General features: G+C 44.8%; 1 protein-coding gene across 3 annotated transcripts in view; it reads right to left on the bottom strand.

Moving 5' to 3' along the window:
• luzp1 (leucine zipper protein 1) overlaps positions 1 to 25,305 on the bottom strand; it is a 103,060-nt gene that overhangs the window by 16,249 nt on the left and 61,506 nt on the right. For 2 of the 3 annotated variants that reach the window (XM_084310675.1, XM_084310676.1), the window contains exons 3-6: positions 8,170 to 8,570; positions 4,275 to 6,498; positions 2,460 to 3,025; positions 1,726 to 1,902 (exon numbers count right to left, since the gene is read on the bottom strand). In XM_084310675.1, the coding sequence (XP_084166801.1) occupies positions 1,726 to 1,902; positions 2,460 to 3,025; positions 4,275 to 6,498; positions 8,170 to 8,301 (3,099 nt within the window). In that variant the 5' untranslated portion in view covers positions 8,302 to 8,570. The remainder of the gene's footprint in view (positions 1 to 1,725; positions 1,903 to 2,459; positions 3,026 to 4,274; positions 6,499 to 8,169; positions 8,571 to 25,305) is intronic. The other variant, XM_084310677.1, reaches the window with a different exon arrangement.

Raw genomic sequence — 25,305 nt, 5'->3', positions numbered from 1 at the left:
CCCATGCCAAGTAGCAACGATGACCAGACTGTGCTTTGGACAACGGAGAAGGAATAGAAACTAGAAACTCTCCACCAGCTTCTGTTGATCCTTCTTGTTTGAAGGGAGTATTTTTCATTCCTCAGAAGACTGAACATCCAAGGCATGCTGAATTGGCTGTAACACTGCGACCCTTGAAAAGTGTTTTCTTTCTTTCTCTCTTTTATTACTTTTCCGTCAGAAGATGAAGAAAACATCCAATGTTTTATCTTCAAAGCCAGATAAGAACACCACAGGGAGCTCACGAGGCTCATATCTCCTCTGGATCTACCGTTTCCAGGGTCAGAGGTCTAAAGGTATAGCACGGTGGCACACGGTCATCTCACAGACAGAAGGTCCCGGGTTCAAACCCCAGTGGAGTTTGCATGTTCTCCCCCTGTGTTTGCGTGGGCTATCGCCTGGTAGTCCGGTTTCCTCCCACACCAAAAGACAAGCATGCTGGGTATATTCTGCCGTTGCCCTTGACCAAGGTACCGGCATTACAACTGCAGTTGGTCCCCGGGCTGTGTGCCTGCGCACTGCTCCTACGTAGTTAGGACGGGTCAAATGCAGAGGACGAATCTCCCCAAAAGGATTAATAAAAGTGCAACTTAACAATTTTTCACTTCAACTACACATACTGTACTTTACCCCATCACATATTTTATATGAACCTTTTTATATATACTTGCTCCGTGTGAAATAAGCTAATCTTGATAGACAAGTTAAATGGCTAAATAGTTGAAAAACCTATTATCTATTATTATGAGATTATTATGAGATGCACCGGAATCAGACACTGGGATCAGATAGGAGGATCGGTACCAAACTGACATAGGGTACTGGTATCAGATATGGGACCAGTACCAAACTAAAATAGGGTACTGGTATCTTAGTGTCCCCAATACTTCACTGAGTAACATGTTGGAAAAAGCATGGATGATGATATCTAATTTTTGTCGAATAAATCCACACTGGTGGTCCAAGTTTATACTGTGGAGTAAAAGTAATGGACTGGATCAGTACTCTGTATCGACTAGCTTAAAATATAAGAATCAGAATGGGTATCTGTAGTGGAGAAGTGGTATCAATGCGTCCCTAGGCCTGGGGAGTCACATGGTCATTTTAAGACCCACCTGGTTCCAGACAAATTATTAAGAGGGTTTATATGGTTCCACTTATTCAATTGGTCTGACATTTGACGGGAGCAGAGTTGAGCCTAATTAAATTAGATCTATGTTTTTACATTTGACAAAAACGAGAACAATTTCATGGGTACAAGACTGTACCTAATGCAATTTAATCTCTATTTGTGTCCATGGTAACCACTACAGAACGCTGTGGAGTTGAGCGGATGACGTTACGAAGCCAAAATAGTCTAAACAACAGACAGACTCTACTGGAATTATATACTCATGATTACCTGACTCATTAGTTCTTAAACACCGTAGTTTTCACGTTTGAACGTTTTATTCATAGCTACAATGAAAACAAAGATGATGGTGAATGCCGCAAAAACAAACGAGAATTACCCGGAATGACACAAACGTCAAAGTAGTTGTGCTTTTGGTCTATAGTTGCTCTACCTACCATGCGTCCCTAGCTACTATAGCTGCTCTACCTAGTGGTATGGGTGCGTCCCTAGCTACTATAGCTGCTCTACCTACCGCGGGGTACGACCCAAGCCCCTATAGTCACTCTGCCTACCGTGGTTTGCATATATGAGCGGCTCCAGGACTGAGAGGTGACTGGCTCGTGAGGTATGGTCCTCCCCAGGCCCCCTGCTTCCACGGAGGGGGACTTTCCCTGCTTTCCCTGGCGTACCCCCGGTTCCTGGACCTCCCTGGTGCTAGTGACCACACTGTTGATCCTACGCATGTACACCTGGGACAGGGACAGACGCGTGATTAGTTAATATAAGTCATCTATTTGTGCTATTTGTATTCACACATTCGGCTGTGTATTTATTCTTTCAAAAAGGGCAACTTGAATCCTATCGTTCTGTTGTGAGGATGTGTGATAATCAGACATAAAACTGACCGAACACAGTCCGTGTCTCGCAAGCTCAGCCACGCTGGATGACGCCACGCGTGACACTATTCATTCAACTATTTTTTTTACTACAGTTGAAAGCAGTTGAGGAAAAGGCACACAGAACACGTTGGCGAGTTATATTTCGATTATCACGCGTCCTTCTCATCACTGAGTGGTAGGATTAAGGCTGAAAATCAGCAAAGTGGCCATTTCAAGTCATTCAATTAATTCGTTAATTCATTAATTTTAGATATTTGTATTTGCTTATTAATTGGAAATCTATCTCAAACTCAGTACTATCTGATAGCAACAGTTGTGATTGGAGGATCAAGAAAAGTGGGCAGGGCTTGAGAAATGTCAATGAATTCCTTCATGCAGCCCATTCTCGTTCTCATTCATTCACTCACCTCTGCCGGCGATGGCTTGGCTCCTTTCTGTGCCGCAGCGTTCCCGCCAGCTCCTGTCCCGCTGCTGTTCAGCGTTTCCTCCGCATCCAGTACGGTAGTCGCCCGGTACGCCCTCCATGTGGTGGCGGCTTCCCCCTCATCCTCTGACCCAGTGTCCATCAACATCCTTGACCCTCCTCCTCCTCGACTTCCGGTCTCGTCCACCGACGCGGCCCCCTGGTTCCTCCAGGTGCTCCTCACAGTCACGTTCCTCATATCTGGCACAGTGTCGTCCTGGACGTGGCTCCTCCAGCTTGTGACCGTAGTGGTGGAGCTGCTGCTGCTGCTCTCGAAACCCGACTCCGTGTCGTTGTGGAAGTCGGCCGAGGTGGCGTCCGCCGACTGCAGGCTGAAGCTGCTTCGCTGGGAGCGGAGGCGGGTGGTAGTGGTGGTCTCCACCCTGGACGTCTCCTCCTGGTCCTCGGCGCCGCAGTCCTGGTCCTGGCAGGGCCGGAGAGTGATCTCGCTCTTGGGAATGGAGATCTCGTACGGGACGGAGATGCTGCCCCGGTGCTCACTGCTGGGGCCTGGGGATGCACCACATCAAACCACATGTTATCTGTGCTAAACCGAGTAGGAGCAACGGACATAATGCAGTGCCAGTGTGCTTCACAATTTATACCTATTTATACCGCATATATGTATCAATTATTGAGTCAAATATAAAACAGTTCACAACAAAAGGACATGACAAATTAAAAGAAGTGTCAAAAACACAGAAAAGCCAATTAATCACCACCGAGTTCAGCCTGTTCGAGATGTTTTAGCTCAGTCCTGGAAGCGTCTATTCGAATACCAACCGGTTCGTGCTTCCGCGTTCGCGTTTTGCGCTCTGATTGGCCACTGACCTACGCTAGTTTTGCCGACGCCGGTATGAGCATAGAAATAATGCGAGCCTCGCACACACGCACTTTGAAATTGGTATCACAGTAGTACGCCCTACTGTAGAACATGACATATTAGCATGACATCTGATTTATTAATGCCAATACTAGGGACAAACGCAATTGGCACAAGTGTAAATCATGGATTAGTCACTCAGTTTTAACATCCACCGACTTAGCTCACCTCGTTCGTCTCCTGGCTGTGGAGCCTATGGTCACAAGTTCAAATCACTCTTGGTTCAAGTTTTTTTTCTTTTTTTTACGTTTAATTAATTTATCCACTCTGGTTGGATGGTGTGTACCGGTATGTATATGTATGTATTGTGCTGTATAATGACAATACATTTTGAATCTAATCTAATTTTGAAATCGCTACGCTGCCTATGGACACGACAGTGGCGCGTCAGACAGCTTCGAATGTATTGTCATTATACAGCACAATACATACATATACACACACACCATCCAAACAGAGTGGATAAATTAATTAAACGTAAAAAAAAATCAAAAACTTGAACCAAGAGTGATTTGAACAGCCAGCAGATGAACGAGGTGAGCTAAGTCGGCGGATGTTAAAACGGAGTGACTAATCCATGATTTACACTTGTGCCAATTGCGTTTGTCCCTAGTATTGGCATTAATAAATCAGATGTCATGCTAATATGTCATGTTCTACAGTAGGGCGTACTACTGTGATACCCATTTCAAAGTGCATGTGTGCGAGGCTCGCTCTCCACTCCCATTATTTCTACGCTCATACCGGCGTCTGCAAAACTAGCGTAGGTCAGTGGCCAATCAGAGCGCAAAACGCGAACGCACGAACCGGTTGGTATTCGAATAGACGCGTCCTGGAACTACTGCATGCCTACACATACATCACACAACAACATACCTATGACAATGTTACTGGTGGAGGTGTGGCGTTCTCTCGGCACCGGCTCACTGGACACACTGCTGCTGCGGCTGCTGGTTCTGGAAGAGCTCGGGTCGTTGGGATAGATGGTGATACTACTGGTCATCTTATTAGTGCTGGTCAGGATTGGTTTAGTGGAGATTTTGGGTTTACCATTGGCGGTCGGAGGCTCTGACATCATCACTTCCTTCCTGTCAATCTCGACGATGGCAGGCTTGATGACCGCTTTCGACCTCAGTGCCTCGCGCGGGCTGCACACTCGCCGCATCTCGATTCCTGAGGGGCCACCCTCCGCTAAGTGTGGCCTGTTATGGAGCTCCTCGTCAAATGAGCTTCTGGTGGAAGAACCTTCTGAGTGCGAGTCATTGACACGGGAGGATCTAGGACACTTGGGAGTTGTAGTCCTACTGCTTACTGTTGTAGTAGATGCCTCAGTCACAGGTTCAGGTTCCGAGGGCCTTGACCCAGTAGATTCTGTTTCAGATGCAGAAGAATGACCTTCTGACCCCGGGTCATTAGGCAACAGTGGAGTGATGTGAGATCTGTAGGCTGTGAAGGATCCATTGGCTTTGGAGAGGCTGGGGACGGGGACAGGAACGGGGACAGATTCCTGAACCTGCTCCAGTGACTCCTGGTCCGATGCAGATGCAGTGTCCTTCTCCAGGGCAGAGACACTGTTGACTTTGCTGGAGGTCTCGGGCACAACATCGGAGTTGTTTGACTCACTATCACTGCCCACGTACAGCTTGGAAAACTTGTCTACTCGACTCTTTTTGCTTTCTCCCTCGCCCTGTTTCTGACCTGCCCTCAGCGGCTTCTGATCGTTGGCCGCTGGAGGGTAGCGACTGAGGACGGACACCTTCTTACCATCGCTAGAAGATGTGCTCCCAGAACTAGGAGTGGCTCCCCTCATCTTCTCCTCTGTTCCCCTTCCTGTGTCTCTCACTCCGTTGTCGGATACAGTCGAGGCGGCTGTGGTTTTGGGTGTCCTCCGGCTCTTGTGTGCAGGACTGACGGCTCTCCTGACAGTTTTAGGGGAGCTCTCTTCAGAGTGACTCAGCTCTTTGCTCCTCAGCTTAGTCTCTCTCCTGTGCTGAGGTGAGAGCTCTCGGCTCTTGTGCTTGGGAGAGCTTGGTTCTGACACAGTAGCAGCACACCTGTATTTGGGCTTTTCCTGTCTGAAACCTCCCCTGACATTAATCTCTTCATTCTCAGCTTTGCCGTTCTCCAGGACCTTGGCCGGGCTGTTGGGGCTCCCATTCCCAGTTCCACTATTTCCGCAGAGTTGTGTTCTGAGCTGCTCCACCTGCTCGCCGAGTTGACGGGCCCGGTTCCGTTCCATATGGAACTTCTCCTGCAGTTCTCCGTTCTTAGACTCAGAGTTCTTCAGGTCCTCTTCAACAATCTCCAGCTGTTTGAGACGGTTCTTCAGCCTCTCTACCTCCTGGGTCAGCTCCTTCACTTTGTTGTCCTCCTCCGGTGGGCTCTCTAGGCTGTTGTTCTTCTCATTCTCAGATTTGTTCCTCAGACCGACTTTGTCATCGGTCAACCTCAGGTAGTCCAGGCTCTTCTTGCGGCCGGCCAGCTTGCTGGTGAGGACCCCCGTGGAGGCCAGTTCATCTTCGATGCGTGACCTCATGACATCGGCCCGATCAGGGTCTGCTGCCGTGCTGAGGCGGTTCTTCTGGAGCTCCAGTTTTTCCGTCAGCTTCAGGATGATCTTCTCATCCTCCCTCTGTTTTTCTAGGAGCCTCTTACGCTCGCTCACGAATGCCTGGGTGAATCCCTTCAGCTTCTCCAGTTCCCCAGCTAAAGCCTGCTCCGCCCTGTCCAGCTTTGCTTCGGACCCTTCCACCTCCTTCATGCGGGCTCTGAGGGCCTCCAGCTCAGACCAGAGCTTCTTCGTCAGGTTCTTTTCCTCGTTGAGGCTGAGGCACAGTTGGCTGCAGTCCGTCTTGCTTTTCCCAAATGCCTCTTCCAGTTTCTCCAGTTCAGCCATCCTCCTCTGGAGACGTTCGGTCTCCGCTTTCAGTTCCTTCGTCAGGGTCTCCTCCTCTTCCAGCTTCTCCCTCACTGTGCGGCAGAGGTCCTCTGCCTTGCGCACCTCCTCGTCCTTGCCCTGGATCTTGAGGAGGCGTTTCCTCAGAGCCTCCACGTCGCAGAGCAGGGAGGAGTTGCTGCCTTCTGCCTGGATGATTTTGTCCTGCAGAGGAAAGGAGTGGTTTGCTGTGTTAGTTTTGGCAGCTGATTTAGTTTTAGTCTTAGTCATTTGACTAAAATGCATTAGTTTGTCATATTTTAGTCATTTGATTATTGTTCGTTTTAGTCTAGTTTAAATCAATGAAATCTATAGTCATATAGTCATAGTCAAATGCATTAGTCATTTAAAAAAGAAAATGAAATCATTACAGTAACCTATCATCAATCACAGATGATTTTAGATGCGCTTCACTCCTAAAGTTTTCTTCTGAAGAACTTCCAACTAGAGTCTAAACTGCCTGTATTTAATGATACAGCATTGAGCGGTAGGCCACTAGGACCCTGCAGCAGTCACCGTAATATCATGCAGTAGTTTATCATGCATAAAGCCCACAAAAAGCACAGTTATATCCACTCGCCCTCTCCCTCATGCTTCTTAAAAATGACTGAATAGAAAACAGCTGTGTACATTGTCTACTGTTGACACTGCCAACATAATTGCTGTCTCCTGTTGGATGTCTTCTATAGTCAAGTGTTTAATGTTTGCTGCATGAGGTTTTCCATTAGTGTTCACTCTGCATTAGTGTATTTTTTGGACTTGGTCATCTATTAAAACACCCATGGACGCTTCTACTGCCTCCTCGTCCTCCATCGCTACTCCACAAACCCCAGTTGTGACGAGCAGTGATGACATTATTTTACCACCCACCGGGATTGTTAGCTATAGAGTAGGCCTAAATGGAAACACTCTGGGCAATGAGTGGATTCTGTCAACATAACGTAATCAATCTAGCGAGATGTCTCATTATTTTCAATGTGTTCTGTATAGACTAAATACATTGTTCAATGTAGCCGATGGCGCTTCTTGTTGGTGTTTAGGCATGTCTCTGGAGCTCTCCACGTGCGCACACAGCTTAGACTAGAGGGCGGCTCTTTAGATCAGCCTGGTTCTCCCAGTCATGATGAGCATGCAATGTATGGATGTGCAGATTTTGCAAAGTGAGTGCATACAGGTCATTGGATGATATAGAAATCAGCCATCAATTAATTACTTTACTGTAAAACTCCACATCAATACACCTACGTCTATTACACACTTACACACACACACACACCCATATCATGACACCTGAACAAGGTACATTAAATAAAATTTAGGCTGTGAGCAGGTATAATATATTTTAAGATATTTACATTTTACATTTAGTCATTTAGTTGACACTTTTATCCAAAGCGACTTACAAAAAGTCAGCAGGAAGGGTACAACTCTTTCAGCTGAGTAACAATGTTCATAAAACAGTGTTGAAACTTGGGTGCTGCAGTGTTGAGTGCATATACTGTAGTAGTAAAGACATATTAGTATAGTAGGTAGTAATACAGACAAGGACGATTAATTAGTGGAAGAGTGCATGATAGTAGAAGACTTCTGAAAGAAAAAGAAGAAGTGTGTTTTTAGTTTTTAGATATACCAGCATGGATCATAAACAGATGATATTTAAGTATTTTTTTTTGTATGTTTATTTATTTGTATGAAATTTCACACTAAAGGCAAGTTAGCAATACAAACTAGTGTACTGTAGTGAGATTAGTGAGAGTACTCCCATTTTGCTGTGAAGGTCACACCATAAAAAAACTAAATATTGTCAAAAGAGAAACTAAATGTCCCAGTGCTGACCTGCAGGTCGAGCAGCTCGTCCTCAGACTTCTGCAGCTTGTTGGTGGCCTCCTCCAGCTCGTCCAGCCGTCTGCCCAGACTCTGCAGCTTGTGCCGCAGGTGGCGGTTGGTCATGTCCTTGTGATCGGACATGGCCACACAGCTCCTCTGTATATAGCCTACCTGTCTTGCTTGTGTTTCCAATTAAGTGAAGTTATTTGATCACAATGTTTCGGGAGGTCCACATTTGCGTGGCAGTGGTGCGGCGGTCCTCTGGGTTCTGTGAAGGGTGACTATTGTTTTTAACAGGGGAACAACCCCTTGTTCTCGAGTCTTGTTATCCTTTCCTCGGTGCCGCCCCTCTGGTTGTAGCTTTAAGTGGTTGAGGTTCCCTGGTAGTGGGGCTCAACATGATGAGTCATCTGCAAGGGAAGAGATGAAAGAATAATTTCAGTTAATTTGTCTCTAAATTGTCAATGGCGTTCCTCTGTATTCTCACAGTGCTGCTGAATAGGCAAATAAAAAAAAACAGTGATCAGGAAGAAAAAAAATATGCGATTAATCTCAATGTACCAGCAGCTGCAGCAGTATTGAGTCGAGTTTGTTGAGGTGTAAACATGTCTGAGGAAGGCAACGAATAAGGCAGAGAGAGAGAGGGGGAGAGATAGAGGGAGAGAGGGGAGAGAAAGAGACAGGAGAGAGAGAGAATGAGAGAGAGACAAAGAGGGGGAGAAAGAGAGAGAAACGAGAGAATGACAGAGAAAGAGAGGGAGAGAAAGAAATAGAGAATGAAGAGAGAGAGAGAGTAATTGATTGCACACTGTAGCAGACCTGCACTCTCAGCATATGAATGCACAGTTCTGCCTGATTACTGCAACACAACCCATAGGAGACAGAGGACTACAGTGGAGCACAATGTGACACAACGTGACCCTCACCCACATAAACGGGTCGTCCTACGGTCACATTTTACAGCCATTTATTTAAAAAATTACCCAGAGTCTGCAGTTGTCAAGAGAAGAATGGGCCTTGTCAAGTAGGCAATAACATAACCTGATATATGGATTTAAAGAAACAACACATTTTCTGTGTCAAAGGTTTCACAATGACAACCACCCTGACACTGGCCAGAGATAATTGTGCTGTATTTATTTGGCTGCCATTCAGTGGCAATGTATTTCACCTTGCTCTCCCATCAGGAGACGAGGAGCTGGGGGTGTATTTTCAACCCCATCCCCCATGCACACACGCACACACACACACACACACACCCTCTTGTCCCCTTGCAGTCTACTCTGACTTCCCAGCATTGATTTCTGCCTGCCCGTTTGTGCTGACAGCAGCACATTTCAATGACACTGGTCTCTTCTCTCACCCCCCCCCCCCCCCCCTTCCACATACATACGGAGCAGTCACCATGGCAACGCCTACATCAGAGGCCCGTCACAACACTGCACCATTCATACGGATGAAACAAGCTATTTCACACCTCCATTGCAGAGATTAGTCCATATGGCTCGGAATCTGCAGAGAAAACCTAACAACTCTCCAAATATAAGGCTATTCATCGCCTGTTTAAGATAAAAGCATTAATGCAGCCCGAGGGGAAGTTGTATCGTTGTCGACAGCAGCACACAACAAAGAAACTGTTATGTCAAAAACACTTTGCTGCATTACACTGTCCCATAGCACTGCATACAGAGTATCTTAGAGTTATGGCTTCTGTTGCACATTTGAGTACAGTCATTACATCAGCAGAAGGAATGAATATGCTATATTATTTTTTTTATTGTTTAGCTCAGGAAGGGTAGGTTTTTATAGGCGCACGCATAAAAGTTTATTAAAATATCTACAGGGATCTGTATCCATTTTCTATACAGACAATATCCACTGCATACACACTATGTGTTAGTTCCAGCGAGGTCCTGTATGAACACACTATGTGTTAGTTCCAGCGAGGTCCTGTATGACGGGAACAGAGATCATTAGTACACCAGGCCTGGCTGTCAGGGTGGACGCAATAAATCAGAAACCAACACTACTTTAGTCTCATGCATGATTCAGGTGCTGGGACTTCCTTCTCCCCCATCTAGACCCCCTTCTCCCCTATCTAGACCCCCCCCCCCCCTTTCACCTCTCCATCTCCTTCCTTCTTTCAGCCTTCCGCCCATCTAGACCCCCCCTGTCATTCTCTCAACCATCCCCCCAATGACGTGGGGGGGGTCGAACGTAACATCTGCACACATCACTTACCGACCCGCAGATGACCAGCGACCCCTTCCATACGTCCTCCTGTTTCCCCAAGCGTACACTGTGTCAGAGAACAGCCTTTTCTAAAGCCACACACCTAAGTAGTTTACCCACATTTCTTTCTGACATACTGCAGGGCGAAAGTACTCAATATGGGTAAACCAGTGTCCCTTGGCTGTTAACCTGTTAAGCCGTAAGAGTGCTTTTCTTCATCATGAATCGATCAATAGAGACCGTATTAGATCCCCAATTATCATATTATGGGGTATCATTGGAAAGCCACACTCATTGGCTACAACCCTGTTCAAAGTTTTTCGAGATCGCCAAATTATTGACTGAGCTAGAGCCCCCGGAGTTCGGGGGTGGTAATGTGTACTTTGGTAGAGCCATATGAAATCCGTTTTATTATTTTCCAAATTCCATTTAATTTTTTCCCAAATTCCGTTTTTTCCGTTTTAATATTTCAGAATTCTGTATTTTGCTTTTTATGCTCATTTTACCACCAGAAATAGTGTCTAATAAGTGGGAATGAATAAATGTCTACAATTGAATATGATATAACAGTCCATTTAATGTTTTTAAGTGCTGCAACTCAGAAATACAGTTACATTTTACACAATACTTTTCAAATAATATTGTGACAAAATAAAAATACACATTTCAAGTGTAAACAATAGATACAGCTAGCTACTACTGACATTATCACAATGTCAGTAGCTATAGCTATATCTATTTTATTGTGATGAAATATAGTAATGCATAATTTAGGCACCTTTAGTTTAGTTTATTTCGTTTATAAAGGACAGTGTATAATGACAATCGTTTGCATTAAACAAATGAATTGAAAATGGGGGACCCTGATGTAAACAAGACGAAAGTCTCTCTCTGGTCTGCATCCCCTTAACAATTGTGTGTATTGAGCTGTACTGTATTGTACCCATTCTGCAATCTGTTAATAAAGTTTTCAATCAATCAACCAGATCTAGCAAGAAGCTATCATTTCCATCTATAGTCCTATGTACTGTAAAACGTTTCATAGCTATTTAAGTTTATTTCGATTATAAAGGGCAGTGTATAATGACTCGTTTGCATTAAACAAATGGATGGGTGCACTAGATTTAGCAAGAAGCGATCATGTCCTAACGTTACATAACGGAACGTTGACAGAATTAGCAAAACACCTTATCGCCGGAGGCATAAAAGTCATTAGGATACTGCTCTGCTCTGAATTGAGGGCTTATTGGGGAATTTATTAGCTTCTTGACGATGTAAACACCGAAGCAGCGAGACGCTTGGGAGACTGCCTGTGTTGTGTGTAACCCGCTCTAGCGTCCGCCTCCCCGGTCGCGTGTGCACCAAGCGTTCCACCCAAAAACGGAATTTCAGTCCAGATTAGGCCAAATTCTGCAATATTCCACGTTTTGCAGTTGATTCCATTTTTATTGGTCAATTCCGCGATTCCGTCCGCGATTCCGTGAACGCGGATTTCATATGGCTCTACTTTGGCACACGCCTCACATATCGGCATGTAACTCGTGAACCGCTGAACGGATTTTGTCACCTGAAAGGGCAATTGACAAATAGGGCTTTAATTCTATCCATATATTGTATTAAAAGACATGCACACCCTAGAAGTCGGCAAAGTGGCGCGTCGCGAATCATCCCACATGGATGTGTTTTTTTTTTCAAATTATATCTCTTTTATCGTAAAACCGAGAGGAAATGACTAAATACGGATTTAACCCTGCCATTGGAAAGAGGAGCAGTTTCCCTATCCATAGATGTATGATTTGGCCATAATAAGGTCAAGGTCAAATATGAATTTATAATTCAAATCGATTATCATTTATTACTATATCTACAAATCCTTCTGTTTAATCATCTTCCCTTTATTCATTTGCTTAGATCTTTTGTACACTTGATCTCAAGAAGGTGGTGAATGAGCTCAGTGAGCGACCTCGGTTCGGCACAATTGTAACATGGTTGCAGCTAGGCCTGCCGCGATAAGCAATAAATCGATTAATTGCCGCGATAATTAAAATTAATGCAATGATTTTGACGGGCGCGATTAATTGCTATTTGCGCGTTTGTTTTAATGAGGCGGAACCAGTGCCCCTTGTCAGTCACTGTCCGTGTTGGGAGGCGGGCCGCTGGCTTTACTACAGAGCAGAGAGCACAGGAGCTCCGTGGGGCAACGCCACATAGCTTAACTACATTTCTCAATAGTGTTGCTCCTTTTAATCAAGTAGCGTTATTTTCAGGGACCGAAATTAGAGAGCGCCACCCGCCATTTGCGCTCAGTTTTTACGTTTGGCGCCTCCCACTGAGACGTCTGAGCGCCGTGTGACGGGCTATCAAATAGTCATGTGAAAACCGAAAATCATGATCCAATTCTTTAGCGGAGTTCTCACTCGCTGTCTCAGCAGACATGAAGCGCGCACCGCGCACTGCTGCTGCTACCCCCTCCCCACCTGTTTCTGTTTCTGTAACCATGTAACGTTAGTTAGCACTGCTGCTGCTGCTAATGCCTGCATGTAAACAGAGGCTATTGCCTCACCGTGACGTTAGTCTAGTCAGTGTGGGACCTTCGTGAGATAACGTTAGCTACCGTTACAAAATGACCCAGTCAACTATTCACTTAGTTTAATACACGAGGCATTGTGTAACGTTATCCAGCCGGCTAGCTACGGATAGCTCCCGACATCAACAAATCCTCCAGCAATAGTCCAGTGCATAATACCTCCGTTGGCTAGGTAACTAGTCACTACGAAATGTCGCAGTAAACTAAATAGTTCACTGAGGCGTTGTCCCAACGCCATCCAGCAGTAGCTACAGATAGCTCTTGGCATCAATATCCTACAACAACAACAACAACAACATGCGTATTCGAGTCCCTGGTTTACATCGCATGAGTGAGGGCTGCTGACTAGGGTCCAGGTGCAGCGCCGGGGAAAAGTCTAAAACACCGGAAAAGACGGAGCGGTGGGCTTCAAAATAAAAGTTTTGGGAAATAAATGTCTCAAAAAAAATTTCTCTAACCGGTCGCAATAATATCGCTTATCGCGATATTTTCGGGGGCAATTAATCGCCCAGCAAAATGTGTTATCGTGGCAGGCCTAGTTGCAGCACAGATGCAAAAATAAATCATAATTTATATTCTCCTTTTTTTCATTACAATTTACTCAAGCCTAGTAACAGACACAATATTTCTGACACTGGAAATACATACCTCCAGGTCCCTAGATGTTCCTAGATACCTGCAAGAACATGCAAATTGACCTTGTAGAAGTGGAGCAATCTTCCATTTACTTAGGCATGTACCTTTAGGCAAATTTTCTGAAAATAGGGCTACAGCAATGCTGAACTTCATTTAGGTCTGGTTAATCTTTCCATCGCCAGGGCTGGATGTACATGCTCGGAAATACCGTGGTCTAATGTGCTCTACAAGGTGAAACTTGCTATTATGGTTTGTACCAGCATATCTCCAGACATTTTCTATCTTTCATTTAGTGTAAAAGCCCCAACCACCCTACCCACAATTCATTAAAACTCTTGTTGAACACGACCCAAGGCAATAAGCTTCCCAGAGTCAATATGGCAATGATTATTTCATAAAAACACACAATGCGAAATCAAAGCGATTTTGCTTGGGCTTTTTAATTATTCTTTTTTACTTTCATGAGGCCCGGTGGTTTGGTCCTCGTCTGGGGGAAGTACAGGACTTGAGTAATATGAAGACTATGGATTAAAAAAACTTAAATAATATTTCATTACAGAGGGAGAGAGAGAGAACTGCTTGCCCAATAGCTGTCCAGCTACGAGTACGAGCCAAAGCACCTTTGTCACTAACATAATTTTGTCTTGTTAGTCTTGCCCAGCTGTTGCTTGTTATGTGAGCTATTCATCTACAGTAGGTCAATCTCTGTTGTTGTTGTTGTTGTTTGCAATGAAACGAGGAAGGTCTGCCGTCAGAACTGCCAGAACTATCTTGACTGACCCTGGTTCTGTGTTCCGTTCAGCAGGGCAACATGCTTAAGAAACATTCTGATATTTTACCATATTCACACAGTGGACATTTTGCTCTTATGTCATATTCAGGATGGGATTACTTTCTCAGAAAAAGGCACAGTGTGGAAAGAAATACCAACCTGAGCATGACATAAGAGCACAATGTGAATATGGTCAGTGGTGGTCCAACCTTCCCCCCAACAGAAGCATCCTCTTGAGGCTCACTGTGGGTTCATGTGGCTGCAAACAGGTATATTCTTTGGTTGTTGAAATAATAATAATAATAATAATAATATCAATATCAACTGCAGGTGATTAATCTTACTTTTTATTTCATTTCAAACCTTTATTTATACTCGTGAAAGCACTGAGGTTTCCCTCATTTACAGTGATGTTTTATGTTTATGTTTATTAAAGGATCCCCATTAGAGACACATGAAAGAGCCTCTAGTCTTCCTGGGGTCCTGGACAAAACAAATACAATACAAATGTACAACAAAAAATACAAAGAAAAAAAATTAAACAAAACACATAAATAAAAAATTAATACAAATATACGAATTCACATTATAAAATCTAACATTCCAGTAAAAAAATGTTTAAATACAAATACACAGATAACAGTTACATATTTGACAAGTTTGCAAGATATCTCTTAATTTCTTTTTTAAGTTATTTTATTATGTATTGTGGATGAGATGTTTTTTGGCAGAGCATTCCAGAGTACTATTGACCTATATACTACGCCAGTGAGTTTGAGAAAAGATTTCGGTGCCGTTTTTGTTCTGATGTTACCAGAAGCGGCCCCTCTAGTGTTGTAGCCATGTTCAGAAGTCATTTCTAACTGATTAGCCAAGCTAGATGGCTTACCAGTGCTAATAATGTTCCGCAGTAGCATTAGAAGACTCATCGATACTTTATTTTCAACCATCAGCCATGCCAGATGTTCATGCATAAAACCAATACTTGTCCTGTATGAACAGCCTAGTGCCAGGCGAGCCGCTTTATTCTGAGCAACCTGCAACTTTTTTAAATTCGATTTTGTAGCTGACAACCAGATAACAGGGCAGTATTCTAAATACCAGCTGCAGCCCTTAACACATTGGTTGCAAACAACGAGAAATCTCGTTGTTGGCCGCCATGTGTTGGTTGCCAATAACGAGATTTCTCATTATTTAATCGTTATTTATTTTATTAGCGATATCTAGGCCTGCCGCGATAAGCAATAAATCGATTAATTGCTGCGATAATTAAAATGAATGCAATGATTTTGACGGGCGCGATTAATTGCTATTTGCGCGTTTGTTTTAATGAGGCGGAACCAGTGCCCCTTCAGTCACTGTCCGTGTTGGGAGGCGGGCCGCTGACGTTACTAGAGTACAGCACGGGAGCTCCGTGGGGCAACGCCACATAGACATTTCTCAATAGTGTTGCTCCTTTTAACCAAGTAGCATTATTTGTAGTGTAACGTTAGCTATTTTTAGACCCAAGTAGTTACTCGCTACTGCCCGGAGAAACTGGACTGCTAAATAAAGATGAAAGATAGAGCTTTGATTCTCATTCCATGCTAACAACATTAGCTAAATATCTAACAAACGAAATACAACGTATAGCATAGCTACAAGTACAACACAGAATAACGTTAATACAATTACATGCATCATTGTTTACAATGAACGGGTGGGGCTAGTCAAAGGACTGGACACGGGGACAAGTTAAACATGAATTAATTTATTATAACACTCCGGTAGTTTCGAGTCGTGCTGCAGTGCTTACGCACCACAGCTATTCTATTACTGCTTTGACGCTTCCTCCTCATCGTTGATTGCCTGTAGTAGCTGCATCTAACGTTAGTTGCTAACGTTAAAACTAACCGAAAGGTAGTTGTTCACCAACAATTTGTTTTATCATTAGCTCAAAAACAACCGGACGAGACATGTTGTCGGCTCATAGTTTCTGCTTAGGATAATAACAACAATACTTCCGGTCCGGTCGGTGGGCTTCAAAATAAAAGTCAAACACCGGAAAAGACGGAGCGGTGGGCTTCAAAATAAAAGTTTTGGGAAATAAATTTCTCAAAAAAATTTCTCTAACCGGTCGCAATAATATCGCTTATCGCGATATTTTCGGGGGCAATTAATCGCCCAGCAAAATGTGTTATCGTGGCAGGCCTAGCGATATCCATAAATGTTTCATCCGTCCAGCCTGACATTACCATTGGGAATGGCTCCGAGCTCGAAAAGGGCAAATACCGCCCCCCATCGTCTCCCGGATGGTAATGCACATCATTGGATTGGATTGAGTGAAAAAGTGCAAAAGTGAAAAGTTTCCCCACCTCTGGCAAGCAGTGTCGTGTTACCAGATACACTGGTGAGGCTGAAAGCCGCTTGGATCATGTGTTTCGGACTATAACGTTGGATCAATAAACGCGATCAATATTTGGAATGGCGATCAGGAATTGGATTAATCTTTTTGCAGAACATCTGATCTGAGGTAAGGAATCTATGTTACCAGTTTTGGGTTAATCAGAGTTGTTTTTCACAGATTTCACAATGTGTGTGTGTGTGTGTGTGTGTGTGTGCGTGCGTGTGTGTGTGGCGTTAGGCGCTGAGTGCGGCACGAATAAATTATTTTTCAGCCCGCTTTTGTATTGTGCATAAGAACACAAACACTCTTGATAATCTAGCATTTATTTGAAAACTATTCATAAATCAGTCGGAAAATGACCACGTGTTTTGTGTATTCCAGTAAATGGCTATTTTCGCGGAATTTCTCTGAAATTACTAGAACTCTCCGAAACTATACTCGTATTCAAAACGGTATAAAACGGAAATGTACTGATGAAAAAACAATCCGTTTCGTACATGTTGACTGCAAGCAAGTCATTGATAAGCGACGGGTGTATTAGACACATAGCATTCGCAAATGTGCTCGTCCTCCCATTCATTAACGTGGTGGCATCCAAGCGATAAATCGCCATATCCGGCTGGCAACCAATGTGTTAAAGAATCACGCCAACATTATGGGAAATGCGCTTACCGTTTTCTCCAATTTCCTCTCTGCATATTCAGTAGAATGTTATCTGGCTGCAAAGCTGGCCTAGTTTAGCACAAATGAATGGAAGCGGTTACAGATCAGCTAGCCTAGCCGTTGGACAAAAACACCTCTCCCAGAGTTTTAAGTTAGGCTAGTTGATCCGTATCCACTTCCAGCCGCTTGCAGAGAGCTTTCTACTCAATGCAGAGCAAATTGGTATCCATTTTCTTCTTATCAGACTCTGATCATCTGTAAGTGATAAGTATATTGTATGTATGTATACTCTCTCTCTCTTTCTCTCTCTCTCTTCTCCTCTCTCTCACGCACACACCCGCATGGCCAAGCGGGCTCTTTTAGGGAGCGGCGGTGCGTGCAAAGTGTCTCTGGCAGAACATCCACCTCTGCCAAGCCAATCAACATACCTGCACACTTACCACAGCGCCAGGGCCTCATTAACCCCAGTCAAGACAGGAGAGGGAGGGGGAGTGGAGAGACAGAGGGAGGGTGTGAGAGAGAGAGACAGAGAGAGAGAGAGGAGGGTGTGAGAGAGGGAGGGTGAGAGAGAGAGAGACAGAGGGAGGGTGAGAGAGAGAGAGAGAGAAAGACAGAGGGAGGGTGAGAGAGGGAGGGAGGGTGAGAGAGAGAGCGAGAGAGACAGAGGGAGGGTGAGAGAGAGAGGAGGGTGAGAGAGAGAGAGGAGGGTGTGAGAGAGAGAGAGACAAGAGGAGGGTGTGAGAGAGAGAGAGAGAGAGAGAGAGAGAGAGAGAGAGAGAGAGAGAGAGAGAGAGAGAGAGGGAGGGTGAGAGAGCGACACAAAGATAAGGGAGAGAGAAAAAGAGACGCAGGATGATGAATGACGGGGAGGTGGAAAAGTGGAGGTGAGAGAAGGAATAGGGGGAGAGGAGAGGCGGGGGAGAAGAGAGATATCAGGAGACGAGGAGAGATAGAGGACAGAATGGGATGAATGAACGCTGTAGGTGTAATAATATGGTCTGGAGGCGAACTAGGCGAGTGATGCATTCAGACATTATCTATGGAGTAGGATGAAACCCACCGAGTTTCACAAATGGTGAATTCCCTTTTATTTTCTACACCTGGATGTTCTGCAGGAACGTGAGAGGACCTGCACCACCGCTGCCCCTGGGTCTGTGCCCAACCTACACACAGACATGCACACACGCATGCAAACACACACATGCATACGCAAACACACATGTATACACGCACACACACACACACGCACACACACACACACAAGAGCAAGAGCACCAGTTTCAGCTTACTTCTAAGTGAGCCTGAGCTTACTTCTGATTGAGCTCTTGCCCAATGTGATCACAAGATTTGTCTTCATAATATTGGACGCCACAATGGCGAAGGTGTGGAGCTGTTTGGGCAAGAGCCGGTTTGAAAAGAGAGGGAGGGAAGGAAGCGCTGCTGCGCTGGGTGAGGTGTTTTCAACAGAGACCAAATCGAACACAAGAGTTTCATTCTCCGCTGTTTGTTTTGTTCGTCAATTACAGGAAACTTGGGGGGGGGGGGGGGGTGTTGGGGGCAGGGGGAGGGGAGGACTTCTTCTTTCGGCTCTTCCTGTTCGGGGTCGCCACAGAGGATCATACAATTTATGATCCACATATTTAATTTGGCATAGGTCTTTATTCATTTATCCATTCATAGTTTTTTATTGACGCCGGATGCCCTTCCTGACGCAGACCCATTTTAACTAGGCACATTCCTGATGATCGACTAACCAGGCCCCTGCCAAGGTCTCTGCCCAGCCCACATACACAACCATGACGCTTCTGCCAGGGTCTCAGCCTATCACCTGCTCGTCACCAGGACACTGCCAAGTCAGTCTCCGCCTGACCCACTCTTAACCAGAAGACACCGCGCCCTTACCCCCTCCACATAACCCCTATCCCCACATGAGAACCTAGCGGTAACCCCAAGTTAGGGCTGGGCGATATGGCCTAAATATGATATCACGATATTTTCTGACCTTTCGGCGATACACGATACGCATCACGATGTTTTTCTTTTTTTCCCCAAACAATTCATTATGAGGCTTACCAAGACAGTATTTGAGTTTGCAAGCTAACATTAAAGACAAAATAAAATACCCATGCATTTAGCATTTTTATATTATATATTAGATTATTAGATTATATATTGCATATATTTAGCAATGAGATATTATATGATTTAGATATGAAATATGATGAATTGAAAATGGGGGACCCTGATGTAAACAAGACGAAAGTCTTTCTCTGGTCTGCATCCTCCAGTCCACTGTTGTTGTATTGAGCTGTACTGTATTGTACCCATGCTGCAATCTGTTAACGTTTCATTCATTCAGACGGCAAACAGAATCATTTTGATTGACAGTCGAGTCTGCCAATTACGTCACACCGCTAGCACCCGCCCTGCTGTTCTTAGCACCAATCGGCAAGCGCGTATTAATTTTTTACTTACGCCATTGGAGAGCTCAATGACAACAACAATAGCTCCCCGCGGCCGACGTTTAGCTTTTAGCTCCGCAGGAAGACTAAACGACTGGAGGCATAATGATTTTACTGCAACGGATGTTATAATAAAAGCCTTTCCATACATCTGTCTGATTGAAAACTTTATTAACAGACCGCAGAATGGGCACAACTGAGTCAGCACGGGCTGAGATATGAACGACTAATGCTTGCTATATCTAGGTCGACCTCGGACGTTGCTATGTAAATACGCTGATGTTATTGAACATGTAACTATATAACGTTAATGCCACAAAACGAATGCCTTTGTTATCATAAGTAGTAACTTTGATGCAGTAGTGTGTGTGTGGGGCGGCGCTGTTCAAAAGTTTCAACGTGTGGACCAGATTGACGCGACACAATCCTCTTGGGCAAAACATCACGATATCCACGATACGTTTAAAAAGTGTATTGTTAATGAACGATGAACTGTACCCGATATTTATATAATATCGTCATATCGCCCAGCCCTACCCCAAGTGCCACATGGCCTCTGGACCAACGACTAACTACTGATTATAGAACAATGAAGACACTCAAAAAACAGCTACAGACTGAACCCCGACTGGCCACCCTGAAGCGCTCCTCCACTCTCCTCCAATCAGACAGGAAGGAAGTTCATCACTTGACCCTTTGCTCCCCTTTCTGCAACCTCTTGATTGCTGTCTTTGAGAGCAACAGGGTGGCGTGTGAGAGGAGAGTGGCAGGGAAGACTGCCAGAGGAATAAGATAGATAGAGATAGATAGATAGATAGATAGATAGATAGATAGATAGATAGATAGATAGATAGATAGATAGATAGATAGATAGATAGATAGATAGATAGATAGATAGATAGATAGATAGATAGATAGATAGATAGATAGATAGATAGATAGATAGATAGATAGATAGATAGATAGATAGATAGATAGATAGATAGATAGATAGATAGAAGAGACGGCCCTCTTTGAATATAAGACCGTTGGGATGTATGAAGAAGAGAGTAGACCGTGGGACTCCGACACCATCCAGGAAGTAGAGGAGCGAGGGAGACCGGAGGAGGAGAAGAGCTTGAGGTAGAATCAGTTACACGGGGGTAAAATAATGAGTGAGACGTAAAGAGGGAGAGAGAGTAAAACAGATAGATAAGGGGGGGGGGGGGGTTATAGAAAGATCAAGATTGAGAGAGCATTGAGAGACTCAGAAAAGGATGAATGCAGAGGAAATGAGAGGAGGAAGAGAATGAGAGAAAGGCAGAAGGGATACATTCTGTCTATTTTAGCCAACAATATCAAAGAGTTTTTGGAACTGAAACTCTCTCTCTCTCACTCTCTGTCTGTCTCTCTCTCTCCCTCTCTCTCTCTCAAGGTTACAATCATACACCATATCATTAGATTCTTAGCCGCTCTCTTCCTGCCTGCTTGTTGCCTTCAGTACATTCTGTTCTCTCCATGAAAGAGAGGGAAGGAAAGAGAGAGAAAAAAAAAAAAAAAGACAACACTCCCCTCCCCCAACCCCTCTTGCACTTGACGTTACTTTGGGGCGTGCGGCCTGAAGTTCTTGTACTTCATAAATGGTAGTTAATAAAAGGCCTGAGACCAGTGACAATGCCTCGACCACATCTTGGTGTAGTGGCTTCTTGGGAAGTTGCTTATATCATGTGTGCGCATGCATGTGTCTGTGTGTGTGACTCGGTGTCAGGCTCTGGGACTGCAGTGGATGGAAGCTGGCGCAGCAGTGGAACCCACAAGATGGTGGAGACCTGAAGCTCGGCCCGCATTTTTCCTCTTTTTCCAAGAAAAAAGAAAACCCGGCATCCCATAATGCTGGGTTTGTCGTTTCCTGTGCTGTCATGTCACTTTTCCTCCCTCTCTCTCTCTCCCTCTCCCTCTCTTTTGCGCCGCTGCTGGAAAAATGAGAAAGCAATGAAAGGCCGGTATTTCGACATAAAAACAGCCGAGGTGAGCTGAAGGCTCCGCAGCCCTGTTCATAAAAATAAACTCAAAATTGAAATAGGATGGAAATACCTCGCCTCCCTGCCGTTCTCCTGAAGATGTTAAGGGAGGCTATGAAATGAGGTGAAATAGTGGGTAAACAAAACGTTGACACTGGGTAGAAAAAGGACAAGGAGGTTGAGCGCAGAGCCGTGTCACCATAGCGACGTAGAAGATGCTCTACCATGTCACGGCAGCATCAGTCAGTGCTACTATGTTCCTGACTCACATCAGCAGCACACTGCTTTCCTTAGTTACCCATACCCCCTAACCTTGCATGGCAGCTGGCCAAGAATTCATCTCGTCAGGCTTCAAGTTTTATACGCTTGTCCCCCGAACCGCAGAGGTTTGGACCAATCAGTGTCCTTTGAGGAACTACTGGCGGCTATGGCTAAGACGATAAGTTATAAAAGTTACAAACTATTTGAAAGGACGACTTCCCAAATGGTTCCGTGTTAACAGACCATCTGGCAGGTCAGGTTACTTGCCCCCACCGCCAATTCTGCGACTGTTTCACCAAATCAACAGGGTAAACTTTACCCAAACAGCAAAATGATGTGATGTTCTCTTCAGTCAATTTGTACAACGACCTTGTGCTCCAACCCGCCTTAGGGGCTTTCCCTCCAAGGCCTGGCGCCAACTGACAGGGAAATAAAATAAAAACAAGTGCAACCATTTCAGCTCGTCTTTGGTTCTCATTTCCAGTTATTTGGGATATCAGAATACATTCTGGTTTCATTAAGAAGAACAAGATGCTTTCTGCTGTCCCAGAATGAGCTTTTCAAGTATTTTTTTGTTTTGAGTCACAAAACCAAAAGGAGCAAGGAAGGAGAGCAAGAGAGAGACAGAGGGAGAGGGATCTGCCTGATTACTGCAACAGAAAGAATGATGAAGACAAAAAAGGAAAGCTAGTAAAATGTAGTGTGATGTGTTGTTTTAGCCTGGTCTCTCAGACAGACACAGACCGACACAAAAGTGCTGAACTCTACAAGTTTGCAATGATTCCGGTGATCAGAACTATCAAAACTATTCCCCACATTTCCTCCTCTCCTGTCCTCTCCTTTCCTCTCCTGTCATGTCCTATCCTGGTTCCATTACTTGTTCTCCCCATCCCCTCCTATCATTCTTCTCCTCCTCCCTAGCCCTATCCCCTCCTATCATTCCTCTCCTCCTCCTCCTCCCCCTAGCCCCATCCCCTCCTATCATTCCTCTCCTCCTCCTTAGCCCCATCCCCTCCCATCATTCCCCTCCTCCCCCCTAGCCCCATCCCCTCCTATCATTCCTCTCCTCCTCCCTAGCTTTTTCATTATTCTGCAGGCTCTGGATTTGCACCTCCTGTTGTATAAGTCCTGCAGGGGTGGTAGTGCAATACCCGTAGTACGCTCTGCTGAGCGCACCACTCTCTGTAGGGCCTTCCTGTCCTGGGCCGTTCTGTCAGGCAGTGATGTTTCCAGTCAGAATGCTCTCTACAGCCCCGGAATAGAAGGAGTGGAGTATCTTTCCTGATACTCTGAACTTCCTTAATTGTCTCAGGTGTTAGAGGCGCTGTTTCGCCTTTTTTACCACAGTGTCTATGTGAGTCGTCCATGTCAGGTCCTCTGTGATGTGGACTCCCAGGTACTTAAAGCTGCTCACCCTGTCTACGATAGCCCCATGTATCCACAGTGGCTTGTGTGTCCCCTGCTGTATTCTCCTAAAATCCACGATCAGCTCTTTGGTTTTACCAATGTTTTTTTTTTTTTTAACATTTTCTCCTCTTTTTCTCCCATCCCAATTCCATTGTGCCAATTCTTCCCTCCCCTGTCTTGAACATTGCTCGCATATGCCCCCCACTGGCCGGTTGTAGAGAGGATAGAAGCCTTGCATCACGTGTCCCCTCCGGTACATGAGGAGGCAGCCTGTCACATCTTTTCACCTGCCAGCGCGGACTCTCATTGGAGAGGTGTAACGTGTGGGAGGCTCACACTACCCCCGCCATTTCCCGTCTCTGCTGTGCAGGCGTCCCCAACCGACTTGTTGTCCACAACATCCAGATTACCACCCATTAGTGTTGTCACGATACTGTAATTTCAACTTCGATACGATACCTTGAAAAGTATCGATATTTCGATACCATTAAAAAAAAATAATAATAATAATAATATATATATATATTTTTTAACAAATTTAGCTTTTGTTGCTGGTTGATTCTCCTCAGCTTCTCTCTTTATTTGGTTAAAACAACAACTACAACAATTTTCATGACGGCGCGAGAGAGAGAGAGAGAGAGAGAGAGAGAGAGAGAGAGATTTCTCCGGAGCTATGCTCGGACTCTGAGCATTTATTAACGTTACATTTTCAACACGATTGCTGCCATTTAAACACTTCATGGAAACGGGGTAACGTTATGTCGAGTTCATACGTGTACTAGTGTAGTTAGTATGAACTCGACTTAACGTTACTCCGTTTCCATGAAGTAATTATAAAGGTGGCCAGCTAGCTAGCATAAGCTAACGTTAGCTAATAGCTGTATCGTTGGCACTGCTCTGTAACAACGCTTTAGCTTTTCCTTCGTCGTTTACTTCAAACCCGAAGTACTTCCAAACAGCACTTCTGCTGTTTTCTTTATCCACAAGCACAAGTTGCGGAGGCTCTGCACTAGCCATCTTCGGAGCTAAAATCTGTTTACAAACTGAAGACAGGTCTGCGAGGGGGAGGGCTGCAGCGGAGGAGGAGGAGGGGCAAGTGTGTGTCTTGTCTGTCAACAACTTGCGGTAGAACACTGCGAGCAAGCCAGCTGGTATCGATACTGCAGAAAGTATCGATATTTCGGGAAATTAGTATCGAAACCGTTTTAAATATTCAGTATCGATATGTATCGATATTTCGATCTTTTGACAACACTACCACCCATCGACTTCCACCCTCTAACTCTGCCAATTGAGTTAGTATGACGGCTGGTCCAAGCCGGAGGCAACGCCGACAGCCGGAGTCGAACCCGGTGTCTCTTGCGTTGGTGACGAGCGCAATGTCCGCTGCGCCACCCAGCCGCCCTTGGTTTTACCAATGTTCAGGAGTAGGCTGTTATCTACTAAGCTACTTCTGATGGGTTGAACTTTTTGAATGTCTTTGAAAGCTAGGAGCTAGGATTTATTAACAGCCCATTCATTTTCCTACAGCAGGAGATCCTGGAGAGGAGAGCAGTCGGAAATACCACACACTTTAGAGCTCTATAATACCTCGTCCTATCCAACAGCCCTACGTTAGAGCTCTATAATACCTCGTCCTATCCAACAGCCCTCCTTTAGAGCTCTATAATACCTCGTCATATCCAACAGCCCTACTTTAGATCACAATATCAGTATACATTCTATATATTGTCCAGCCC

This window comes from Notolepis coatsorum, assembly GCF_963971535.1.
Source record: "Notolepis coatsorum genome assembly, chromosome: 3".
Classification (NCBI taxonomy): domain Eukaryota; kingdom Metazoa; phylum Chordata; class Actinopteri; order Aulopiformes; family Paralepididae; genus Notolepis; species Notolepis coatsorum.
This window is presented reverse-complemented; position numbering and strand designations above follow the sequence as displayed.